General features: G+C 46.6%; 1 protein-coding gene across 1 annotated transcript; it reads right to left on the bottom strand.

The window, feature by feature from the left end:
- Window positions 1-2,136: 2,136 nt before the first annotated feature.
- LOC144170568 (beta-galactoside alpha-2,6-sialyltransferase 2-like) lies at window positions 2,137-12,613 on the bottom strand. Its single transcript, XM_077700442.1, has 6 exons — window positions 12,011-12,613; window positions 11,441-11,637; window positions 9,280-9,416; window positions 6,768-6,967; window positions 5,486-5,660; window positions 2,137-3,088 (listed from the first exon to the last, which is right to left on the bottom strand). Exons 1-6 carry the CDS (start codon window positions 12,248-12,250, stop codon window positions 2,835-2,837), a joined length of 1,203 nt encoding a protein of 400 aa, XP_077556568.1. The 5' UTR covers window positions 12,251-12,613; the 3' UTR covers window positions 2,137-2,834.
- Between the last annotated feature and the right edge of the window lie 83 nt (window positions 12,614-12,696).

Genomic DNA, 12,696 nt, shown 5'->3' with positions numbered 1-12,696 from the left:
TTGACAAATACCAATTCGGTTGTGTTTTAAGAGGTATTACAAAAGGTTTTGCACGATTTGCATGCTAACCTTGACAACAACTTACAAACTGACGCAATCTTTCTTGATTACGCAAAGGCATTCGACACAGTACCCCACCAAAGACTAATGCTAAAACTATCCCAGTTAAACTTAGACCCAAGTGTACTAAATTGGATCGAAGCATTTCTAACTAACCGTTCTCAGTTCGTGCATGTCAATAATAAATCTTCCGCGTATCTCAAAGTAACATCAGGTGTACCTCAAGGTTCAGTTCTTGGCCCCCTCCTGTTTCTAATATATATTAACGACCTACCCCTCAGCGTATCCTGCAAAATCCGCATGTTTGCAGATGACTGTGTAATCTATCGGACAGTAACTAACACTCACGACCAAACTCTTCTCCAGAAAGATCTTAACCACATTCAAGAATGGTGCGATAATTGGCTTTTGTCTCTTAACCCTAACAAATGCAAACTTGTTACGTTTTCCCGCCGTAAAAATCCTTTCATTTTTTCTTATCATATCGCCAACGTCCCTGTACAGTCGCAACCATCCTTCAAATATCTTGGTGTCACATTGCATTGCGATCTTACTTGGAATGCGCATATTACTAACGTCATTTCATCGGCAAATAAAACTCTGGGCTTCTTGAAGCGTCACCTACGTCATGCACCAAAACATGTGAAGTTACTGGCATATCAGTCCCTCATCAGATCAAAACTTGAATATGCCTCCCCCATATGGAACCCGCCCCAAACATACCTCATTAACGACCTGGAATCTGTCCAAAATCGCGCCGTTCGATTCATTCATTCGCAGTACTCGTACGACATCAGCGTTTCATCCTTGAAAGCACAATCCCGTTTATCATCCCTCTCTGTTCGCCGTCGTATCGCCACCCTTTCCCTCTTTCATAAATTTTTTCATTCTTCCCTCAATGCAGCTCCTTACATCCTCCCCCCGACATAGATTTCACACCGCACAAGCCATCCACTTCAAGTGTCCTGTTATCGCAACAGAACTGTCACTTTTGCCGCTTCTTTTTTTCCCCGCGCCGTCAAGGATTGGAACGACCTTCCCTGCTCCATTGTTTCAACCACCTGCCCATCATCCTTCATTGCAAATGTTACAAATCACCTGTGCTGCGAAAATTAATGTGTTCAAATGTTTTCTTTTCCTGTGTATCCACCCCTTATGTAATACCCCCCAGTGGGGTCCTTAAGGAAATAAAAATGAAATGGAAATGAAAAGGTGGAAGGAGCAACTGGTCCTAATAAATAACGATTATAAAAGTTCCCTCAGCGTTCTCGCAATTCCCAAACTTACTAAACTAACTAGTTTAGATCGGTATAAATGGGAATCACTAAGCCCACATGCCAAATTGTTTCGGTGTCTGCGCTTGTCTCGCGCGGTGGTGTAGCCCCGAGCTAGCACATCAGGATGGCTATAGGTTCTGCTGTCTCACTTTTTGAAAGACGCTTCTCTCCGTTTTCTTTCTGCCGATGCTCTAGCCCGGCCGTGGCCGACGCTGCTGCGTTCGGGACGCCGCCCCCGCAAATTCCAAGTGTAACGGCTGGCAGAATCTCTCTTTTCACTCTTTGTAGAGCCACATGTGTGAATTCAAGTGACGTCGCATGGGCAATTGTTGTGGGTGTCGCTTAAAGCTTTGCTTTCTAGCCACCTTCACAGTGTAGATTGGAGCCAATTTTTTTTATGCCACTTCGCAATGGTTTTCGGTGGAAAAACTTTGCAAACGCACAGAATAGAAAACATAAAAGCCGAATATGTGGCTTTGAGTAAAACGATGTTTTGGTCATTTTTCTGAAGTTGAAAGCCGCGTCCCCCTTAAGTTTGTCGCAAAAGGACTTCCAGCTTTGGTGCTGTACGGTTTTGTTACTGCAGAGTGGGCTGTGCAATAGCGCATGCGTTCGGGGCGATCGGTGGTGCTTGGTAACTTACCTTGATGGTGCATTCAAAGCAAGGCATGCAGGCACACGATCCCCACAAGGCTATAGTAGTGAGTGCTGCAGATGAAGTGCAAAAAAAAAAACACCTTTTTGGCAGCTTACATTGCCGCATGCTAAGCTATTTTGATAAAAACACAGAACACCTATGGAATGGGGCCCACTCACTCAATGCCCAGAATCACTTCTTTTCAGGGGCTATTTTTTTTGTGTGTGATGTATTTATTTTTTGCATGAGTAGGCTTTGATCTTAGGACTCTTGTCCAGAGCTGAACTCTAATGCTAGAACACTGCGGGATGTTCCAATCATCAAAGCTGAACATAATTTGCTGCATGGTGATTTTGCATTTGTTTCCTAGGCAGACTGAACAGAAGGGCAATTTTAGGGCGGTATGCTGCAAGAGCCAGAGTAATGAGGGGCTCGTGCAAAGAACCTGCATTGCACATGGGATTCAAAGTGTCCACTTGTTGAGCAGCTAATCATTCTGAGAGATTGTGAAGCGTGCTCATGGAACCTTTACGTGTCGACAACGAGCAGCTGGTTAGGCAAGAACGAGTCCTCATTGATGCTGCAGGGGCCTTGCATCAAACATGAAAGTACAGGAACACGTGCACAGATTCACTGTGCCACCAAATGCTGGCCACATTCTATCAGACGCCATGGGTGTCTTCTTCTACGTGACTTTGGCATGATGAAGCTGGTGCTGTTTAGGAAAAACAGGTGAGTCATCTGGGGCTCTGTTTGTCAATTTTGTTGGCCCACTGGGTCAATTCAGCACCCGAATGTGACTGCAGCAGCCATCCCGTCAGGAAGTCTGGCAAGTGACAGCATTCGAGACTGTCCCATCATTACGCCCCTCTCCACCTGTCCTCCAAGGTGCTCAGCGGCAGCCGTCCTTTGGCAAAGACCTGCTCCAGGGCGTGGCCGGAGGCGGCCAGGTGCAAGGCGAGCAGCTTCTCAGCGGCCAGCGGGTGCCAGTCGCCCAGCGTGCAGCCCAGGTCTTCGTGCACCTCGTAGTAGTGGCAGCGCTTGGTCAGCCGCATTGACGGCACCAGCTCATAAGCATCCACATGCCGGCACTGCTTCAGCAGCATCAACAGCCCTGCGACAAGCACACAGAGGACCCCAGAGTTTTCTTCACACAAACTGTTTGGTGGCATTAAGCTGCACGCGTGAAACCGTTTGGATGCTGCATTCAGTGTGCGCAAAGAACACTCAACCAACTCAACCGTCTCATGCTCAAGGAATGGATGTTTGCACGAGTGGGCTCCAGGACACACATGAATAGAAGGGAATGAACAAGCTTAATTACCAGTGTAAACGTGCGAAAAGAGAGGATGGAGGACTCCGCCAAATTTATATCTGCTCGCTGTTGAGCCTGGAAGGAACGCACTAGAATACCTAGTAGGAAAGAAGTTCCAACACACCTCAATGTTTAGTGCACACTAGCTTTACAAGCTTTTCTACCCCAATAAATTGGTCTCCCATGACAACCTGCTCCGAGCTCAGTGACCACGAGCAGAGGCTGGCAAACCTGTTATGCCAACCACACACACAGTCGAATTCCTGGAGGGTAGTGACCCCGCCTGCTAATGCTGTGACAGCAAAGCTTGCACTAAACTACATATTATCACTAGTGGGACACTCCAGCTCACAGACCGTAGCTAAATTCCAGGCTCAGAGGTGGATACAAAGTGACTGACCCCTCATGTGGGAGGTGTGCATACCATGAAGCATAATTAGGAGGCAAATGGGGTTTGACAAGCAGCGTAAGCTTGGTGCTTGAAAGCTGGAGGAAAAGGGAATCTTCCCCCCACCGAACTACAGGTGCCCTCAAAACTAGCACTAGTATGTCTGCAATATTTGCAGGCTTACTAGTTGAGTTGTGCCCATCCCAAAAACATTTATTTAACAATCATTCCAGATTACAGTGAAACACCACTGACGCGTCCCATGGACTTACGACGACCCACTTCTTAAGACGGGTCACTGCGGTCCCAGCAAACTCCCTATAGAAACAATGCATTAAAAACCTCGATGATAAGATGCTCAAGTCCGCTTCATACGACAGATCCTGTCACAGATAAACTGGTGTATTTTCCACCTTTTACACCGCTTCGCTGCCTCGTCTCGACCTTTCTTTATTCTTAACCCCCTTTGACACTGCTTGATGTGCAAGGGTCCGCAGACGGGCCACACCACTTGCTGAACATATGCAAGCAAGCAGGCGGGTACTCACGAGCGGGAGTTAACCTGCGACGGCCCCACGTGACAGCAGTACGCCAACTCACCAACCGCGAGGTCAAAGTGCAGGTGGCTGGCAGGCCGTGAATTTGAAGCTCCCATCAAGCCGCCGACGAACGCAAAAACACATACGACGCAACCCCACGGCGATGACCGAACACCCGCTTTCCTCGCCTTAATCCAATTTTTTTCCTATCATGACACTTTCTTTCTCTCCCCCTCTCTCTGCTCTCCGCGAATTAGTGTCTTTCAAAGCGGCATTGTTGCTCCGCTCCTCTCTTTGCGGCCTTTTCTCCATCCCTGCCTGGTACTATCATTCGTTTCACGTGGCCTTGACATTTTCGCACTTGCTTTTTCCCCTCTCGATTTGCTCGACTATGTCGGCCTTACCTCGCGCACACACCGCCCGACGGCACGAAGGTCGCGTAGCGCGTGGCGCTTGGCTGGCAGGATAGCTTGGACGTCATGGAGGGGAGGGGTTTCTTTTTTCTTAAAAGTCAGGATTTTAGATAAAGGTTCGCAAATCACGCGAGAACGTGCTAATATAGTAGTTTAAAAGAGTTCTTAGCCCACGTGCTGCGTGAGACCATCTACTCGGCTGGCTAGATGACCGAGACTTTGGTCATACGACACTTTCGCGCTGTCTCTTGAAAATCTATTATTGGGGTTCCACTTATATCACAGTTCTGTTTGCTGGGCTTTTCAAAAACCTTGCCTATTTCACGTAACATTCGTGGCACCTGCTAATAAGGACTTTAAGATGGCTAAAACTCGGAATCTCACCCCATGTGTACTGGAATCTCCCTGTTTTTCTTCCTCCAGTGTGCTCTCCTGCAAGAATGCTAAGTCCTCCCTTTCCCTCATTGCCTGATGATATAACACAGGGCCTAAGCATGCATGCATGCACATTAATATGAGTCATCAAAGAAGAACATGTTTTCCACAAAACCAGTATCAAGCATAATGTCACAATTCCAGCTAACAACTTTAGACTTAGTTCTTTGAAACTTGTTTCAAATAAGGCTACAGCAGGGCAACAATCGAAGCATGCACAGCAGAGATCAACAAATCTAAATCAGATTCCTAGCCATGCACCCAGATCCTGTACACATGCTTGTTCTGGTACTGAGTACTACAGTCCCAAGGCACATGTAAGGATGCTCCGCTGCCGATCCAAATTTGATTTGCTCAGAGGAGCACACGAGGAGATGTGCACACTCACCGGTGCAACTGACAGATGCGAGCGTGAACGTACCGAGGAACCCGCTGGAGGGAGGGTTTCTGAGCACGGGGCCGGGATTCTCGCCGTCCAAGAAATGCCAGGCCTCCCAAACCGAGTGTGGGTGTAGCAGGTAGAAGGACTCGTCCGGGAGCACCTCGCGCCGCAGCCAGTAAGCCGGGAAGAGGTCGAACTCGGGCCGCTCCAACCACTGCCACGGTCAAGCATGCACGACTCAGCTTTATTCCGAGCAGCACCCTTGGCACTTGTTGCTCTTTGCCGCATCACAGTGCACAAGCTGTGTAAAACTCGAGCCCCAAAGTAAACACTTCTTGATGACATTTCCAAAAAGGCAAGAGCCAATTTGGGACACAAATCGTCGAATAATTCATATGGTACAAACAAAACAAACCATGTCAAGTACTGATTATGGTCAGGGTTGTTCGTTTTTGCGTTTTATATTTTTCAAAATCGGGGGTAAAAACCGGGTGCTATTGTTCGAACTGATATTCGGGGAGAAATCGGGTGTTTGTGTGAAGCCATTCCGGAATACGAGTTTTTTTCGTGTTAAATCGATAGATGTGTTGAGGATATTTTAGCAACTCAGTTTATTTTAGTTGGTATCATGAGCTTTTTAACTCTAACGCATTAAAATTAGCATTATTTAGAGCTGGTAATCAGAGGAACTTCAGGGCTTTCTTGACAATGCTCTCCGAAATTTGGCATTTGTGTGGAAATGAAGAAATAATGACAGTAAATAGCAGATAACTTCTAACAAATAAAACATTTTATTCACAAAAAGCTGGTCATCGATTGTTCCCTCATCCTTGTTTACATACATTGTTGTGATCTGCTTGTGCAACTTGTTGGTCTTCATTTGAGACCTGTCTGATCGCTGACCGTACCTCAACTGGAGAAGGTTCTCAACAACACAGCTTCCATTAGCTAGCCACAACAATGTCAGGGTAGCATTTGCACTCTGAGGTTACGGGTGGTGGAGTTATTCCAATACTCAATGAGTTCGGAAGGTGTATTTCTGGGCTTGCTTCCAGCAGGTACTGGTGAGAACGGCGGAATGCCAGACCACAATTGTGCAGATAGCTCCTTTGAAAAGGTCCATTCAGGGAGAAATCGGGTTCAACCTGAATCTCTTGAAACATGTTCGGGGTCTTAAGAATCAGGTAAAATCGGGTTTTACCCGAAAATGAACAACCTTAATTATGGTACAGACTGGGGCAATAACGCATCTGGTGTTCCATGCATGCAGTTCAGCGTTCCCTGCCCAAAGCATGACTGGCAGATCGGGGCCTGCACGCACCTTGTCGAGGCGCTGACCTTCGCGCGATGGGTCCCAGGCGACCAGGGTCACATTTCGGTACAAAACCGAGTTGAAAAAGTCGAACTCTGGGCGTGCCAGCACCTGTGAGTTGAGCAGCCGTATTGTGGTGCGCCCTCCCACATCGTCCTCGTAGCCTGCTGTCGGGGCGTCATTGAAGCGAAGGACCGTCTCGTGACCGTCTGCGCACAGCAGGTTGTGCAGGCACATTTCACACTTCCGCTCTTCCGTGCACACTTGAGTCCTTTAGATCCAACTCCTCAAGAAATGCAGAGGCTGATTTCAGTGAACAGGAAAATATATTCCACTAGCATTGCTGCCGTGCAAGGGGTTACTGCAAGGGCAAGATATGGTTACCGGTGAAGGCTCAACTGAAAAAGTTTCGCATGCTCCTATTTCTTTTTGCCAACCCATTATGAGGCATTTTGCACCCTTCTAATTCGTTTATTTAATTCATTCACAAATATTGCGAAATATGCAGGGACTGAATAGCATAAAATGAGTACACATAAAAATCATATACGGAGACAAATGCATGTGAAAAAATTAGCAACAAAAATAAAGCAGATACAATTTTTGACCTGTGCAGTTGAAGCCCGATCCTCGTAGCAAACAATCGCAATAAAAATGTGGTGAGTATCAGAGCTTACAATTTACACAGTCTAGCAAGCAGAAAAGAAACAACTATCAATGATGGTTGCAGTGCCTCATTTTATAGGGTTTTAGTCCACTAAGTAATCACTCACAGAGATCACAAAAAGTAAAGCAACTGTTTTGAGTGGCATCATTGAGAGTCCATGCCTTTGTCAAAGCCGGGCACGTTATTTTAGCAAGTTGGGTGAGGTATTTGCTATAATGCAAGTGTATCTTGGAAAACACCACCCCACAACCTCTTGGCACTGTTTTTGACCCAGCATACAGCTTGTGGGTTTTAATGGCAAGACTATGGAAAGCAGATGTGGTTAGTACAAATGCACTAAAGTGAATGCAATCACATTTGGCCACTGTGGTGATTCTATAACCCGGAAGAGTAGTATCGCTTTTGTACCAAGTGGCCGTAATCGATGTTCAAAAACAGCTTCCATTCCCGTAGCTGCCTGCAATCCTCCCAAACTAGTCAGGTTGTCCCCCCATGCACAGACAGAAGCTCTCCCAGTACCAGGTGCACAGAGATTTGAAGTACCACCCTGCACCCAAGCTGGTGTGAATTTCGCCGTTTCTTGTCTCGTTGTCATCCCAATGTCATTTTCAATGAGGTCATGCTGCAGTACGGTGAAGCAGTCGTCAGTACACAAGTAACAGATTTGAATTCTGATGAGATGTTGAAAGAAGCAAAGAGAGCGCCTAAATACTCCGCAACAAAAGCTACAAGAGCAAGCAAACCAGTTAAATGTCCCAACTGATAAAGATGCAAAGACAGTCGTGGTTGGTTGAGGGGTGTAGCACTATCTTAGCTCCTGCCAGGATGCAATATATGAAGCGTGGACAATTTATTCTGGAAGGGGCATCATAAGTAAGAATAACACAAAATTAAGGTCCAGAGACATGAAACCTGAACGGCACAGGTAGCAGTAATCTTTAATGCAACATTTAAGAACTGTATTGCCTACATTTCAATAGGGTTGCCACCTTTCAAAAAAAAAAAAAAAAAAAAAGAACACGAAACTGTTTCATTTGTATTGAAAAAAAAAAAAAAAAAGGGTGCCATATCTTTTTGAGACGCAATGCCATTTATTGTAGCATTTTCCACATAATGTTTGTACTGAAAATGATCGAGATTTTAGTTATTGCTCTGAATGTGCTGCACTGAAAAATAACCGCACTTGCTGACTGCGACAGCGGTATTTTGTTGTGTTGTTCCTCCCTTCGATCCCCTTCCATCTCAGTGAGTGTGCTCACCCGTGTATTTTCTTTGCTCGGGCGCCCTTGCAGGTCTTGTCGACACATATTTATCGACATAGTTGCTGAATTGATGCTTCTAAAACTAAAAAAAAAAAGAAATAATTGCAGCACAATTGCCAAAAAAACAAACCAATGAAGGCCGGTTTTAAGTACGGACCGGCAATCGGCCTGCTGTCTAAAGAACTACTCACAACAGTCAAAACCAGGCAGGTGGCAACCCTACATTTTAATCTCTTTCCTCTCGAAAAGTTGGCTGCATGCAAAGAAGGCATCAATTACCTGTAGTGCTAACCGAATTTCAGACAGTTTCGAAACATAAAAAAAAAAAAAAACTACGTAATTCTGCGATGGGCTGAGTGCATGAAGAGGAAAGGCGTTTACTCTTCTTGGATCACTGCAAAGGGTTTAATTGACTCAGCTACCATTTTTTCAAACTCTGTTAAACACCTTTATGTAAAAAAACAAACAAAAAAAAAACACTTCACTAATTTATTTTTGGTTCATTTGCGTCAACCTTTTTCCCATCCCCTCCCACAAATTTCTTTTCCTCTTGAGAAAGGTGGCAAGAGCATTTCGCCGCTCGAGCGCCTACCAATTTCTGGTCCCAGCTTGGAGCCCAGCATGGAGCCTGCACTGGAGACCAGGGCACAGCTGTTGAAGTGGCTCGAGTAGTAGTCAGTGGCCGGAAAGTACCGGCCATAGCCCATTCGCTGGAATGGCTCCATGTCCCTGCCAAGAGGAAGGCATCAAACCAAGGCAGAAGCTTACTGCAGCACATAGGACACTGCCCGACTTATGTATAAGGTTGGTGAAAGGTACTACCACCAGCTCTGTGTTCTAACTTATACTACACATGATACAAGGACAGAAAGTAGCAGGCACGAACGCAAGAAAGAGCAAGTTTTAGTGGCTCCTTCAAGCGGCCACATCAACGAGAGCTTTCCAGAACATCGAACACAGTACTTTGGCCTGTTGGAGAGAGAGAGAGAGAGAGAATAGTCTTTAATGATACTGGTGAGGTCAGCCTGGCCAAGGCGCCTAGCTTGCTACACCAGATGTACGAAAAAATGAAATCAATGAACAGATGATGATAATGACTGTGATGAAGATGACGCGCTCGTTAAGAGAGTCCTGTTTAAAGAGTCTGATCAAGTCCTGTGCTTCGCAGGAAAGACAGACCACGAGGGTAACAGAGTGGATGCAAAAGGGCGGGATTAGAATGAGGATAAGACAGAAAACTCAGTATGAGATTAAAAAAATAGACGTATCCAGAATGGATTCAGATGACACAGGATAGGAGAGGTTGGAAGCAATGGCAGGGGCCTCCATCCTGCAGTGCACAACAAATAAACAAACTGATAATGATGATGATGATAAGTCAGCCAAGTAGCTGCCTGATTTCACTGCACAAGTGTATTGCCAATGAAGCCAGAAAAATGTGCATGAAGCTTTTCAGGTTTTCAAAATAAGCAACAAGTTCGACTGAGTGCATCAGAGCTCGTCAATCCCTCTGTTCAAGAAAGAACAGTCAAATTTTTCTGAGTGATATTTTTTTCCCTGATTGCTTTCACTGTTCTCTGGTATCGCATGATATGTACATGTTCCATGCATTACAGACAATAAAATACAACAGCTCCAGTGACTCCCTCCTCTAGTTCTCGTCCTGTCCTGTCCTAGCTAGGCATTAATGTTATCAGCCAACCTAACTGTGAGGATCTGTGTGACTGAGACCAGTCTGACTGATCCCTTTGATGAATGAGGGTAAACAAGCCGGCTTAGCTTGCTCAATTCTGCAATTTTATGGACCTTTGTTGAAAAGGGAAAAAAAATTAAGGAAATATTCAAGGCCATGCAAAGGTGGATGACCAGTGGAGCTATAAAGTCATTGTCACTTAGTAATGACGGTCACAATCACTTTGTTGTGCCTATACTCGCAACTACAGACACATTCTTAGATACATGCCAAATTTATGCACATATGGCGTTGGGTGGTCAGTTGGGCTGAATAGGTGCGGCATCGCAAGCTCAATGTCGCCGACCCAAAGCACATAAAGTACTCTCCTTTTTGTCCTGACATGTCCACACTCACCAGCTGCGACTAACCCATGGTCCAAGGACAGTTGAGCACTTCTGAAGGGTTGTGAATGTGAAAGCATCAGTGCCAAATTGAACACGTAAGACCGTTTGCTTCCGCCACATGTTTCCAAAAGGCTTTATCTTCTTGCAGCCTGACCCAATTTTCTTCGCAATTCACTTTCAAATGCTTGAATCTCGTTTCTACGTTTTCCAATGTTATTCGTTCCTGCCGCCATGTATTGGAAGAGTTGACAGGGATGGTGGATTTTGTTGCCTTCTAGTATGCTCGCTTGGGTGCTTCTTCCACATCTCTCACTTCATCTGCTGTGAACTGGCGTGGACGACCACCTTTCCCTACTGCTAAGCTAAAGCTTGTGCTATGGAACATCTCGCACTTCAGAGACATGTGGAGCCTTGGGACGTTTTGCGGGAGGACACTAAGATCCCATGGCAGCCTAGCCATACATAGCTCTGCTGTTAAAGAGAGAAGGGGAAAAGAAAGAAAATAAATATACACGGATGAACAGAAGAACAAAGGAGAGAAACATCGCATGCCGCACGTGGAACTAATCCTCCAATGCACAGTGGCATCTCAATGCAAAAACTCTGCGGGTATACTGTAGAGGTCTGACAAGCAGCTGGTGCGCTGCAGCAAGGATCAGGATGGCCGTGCATACCGTTGCAGCATGCGCATGGGCAGGGCTGTCGCTCGTGCCAGCAGCTGGCGTGGTGGTGCAAACTGCCGGGGCTTGTTGCTGCTGGGACGCACTGAATAGCGGTTGGAGGCTGGCTGGCCCCCCGCACCCACGGGACGCGTGCTGTCCCACTGGGCACGCCGCAGCTGACGCTCAAGCTGCACCCGATACGCTTCCACCTGCGGACGCGGTGGTTGTACGAGACATAGGCTAAACACATTGGCTGCTTCACCACGGAAGAGGAGGGAAAGCTCTTTCTGTCCTGCAGAGTTGGGTGTTGGTGACTTCCCACTGGCTGACCTTTACGTTTTCCTTGTTTTTATGTAAAGCATGCATCTAAAACTAAAGTGTGCGTGCTTGCTCACCTTGTAGAAGGAAAAATGCCTAATGGCGTGCTCAAAACAAATGTGATTAGAAAAATTCATGCAATGATCAGTCGTTAAAAATGGCAATAAATAATCGTAAAAGTCGGCTTTCCTGCACATCACCCTCTCCCGGCTTCTTAAAAGAGTGAGACGCTGAAACGCGCAATCAAGTAGGAAGTAAATATACCTTGGCGAGTATTTTGTCCTTGGGTAAAGGGGCCATGCGATGGGGCTGCAAGACACCGCCACTCAGGGAAGCGTTGCTGCTTCCCCTGGTGATGCGCCTTCGGTGCACCGGTGGCCGAACTCCGGTGCCGCGTGGAGAAGCCCACCTCCAGTACTGACTCCACAGCAGCACGCTGTACGCGAGCACCCCGAGAAGTGTCACGCACACGAACGCCCACACGGTCACGGCGAGCAATCGCATATCACACACCTAACACCGAGACACTTATTGCAGGTACAACACGACATGCACACGCACGCATTGGTGTTGCGCGGTCGAGTTGTCGCGGCATTTTTTACGTCACCGTCACTTTCCACGGATCGGACGCGGTGTGCTCAGTCTTTTAGTTACAAGATTAATCCAGATATTTGCATTATTTTGCACAATCATGTGGTAGAAAACTGCAGTAACATCGGATCTCTTCGGCGGACGATCTTTCCGCATGCTGAGCACCTGTGGAAACCCTTGCTGTGAGGTCCGTACGCAGGCCCATCTTCGTATGACAGGCAACGGGAGACTCTGCTTATCGGCACCACAAGGTATTAGTGGTATTAGTTTCAACACACAACGATCACTGGAATAAAACATATGTCTCATATGAGGGCATGTATGAGGGGATGCGCAGAGCCCGAAGCAGCCCGAATCCA

This window comes from Haemaphysalis longicornis, unplaced genomic scaffold (assembly GCF_048455015.1).
Source record: "Haemaphysalis longicornis isolate Haplotype H1 unplaced genomic scaffold, Haemaphysalis longicornis Haplotype H1 scaffold_2, whole genome shotgun sequence".
Taxonomy (NCBI): domain Eukaryota; kingdom Metazoa; phylum Arthropoda; class Arachnida; order Ixodida; family Ixodidae; genus Haemaphysalis; species Haemaphysalis longicornis.
This window is presented reverse-complemented; position numbering and strand designations above follow the sequence as displayed.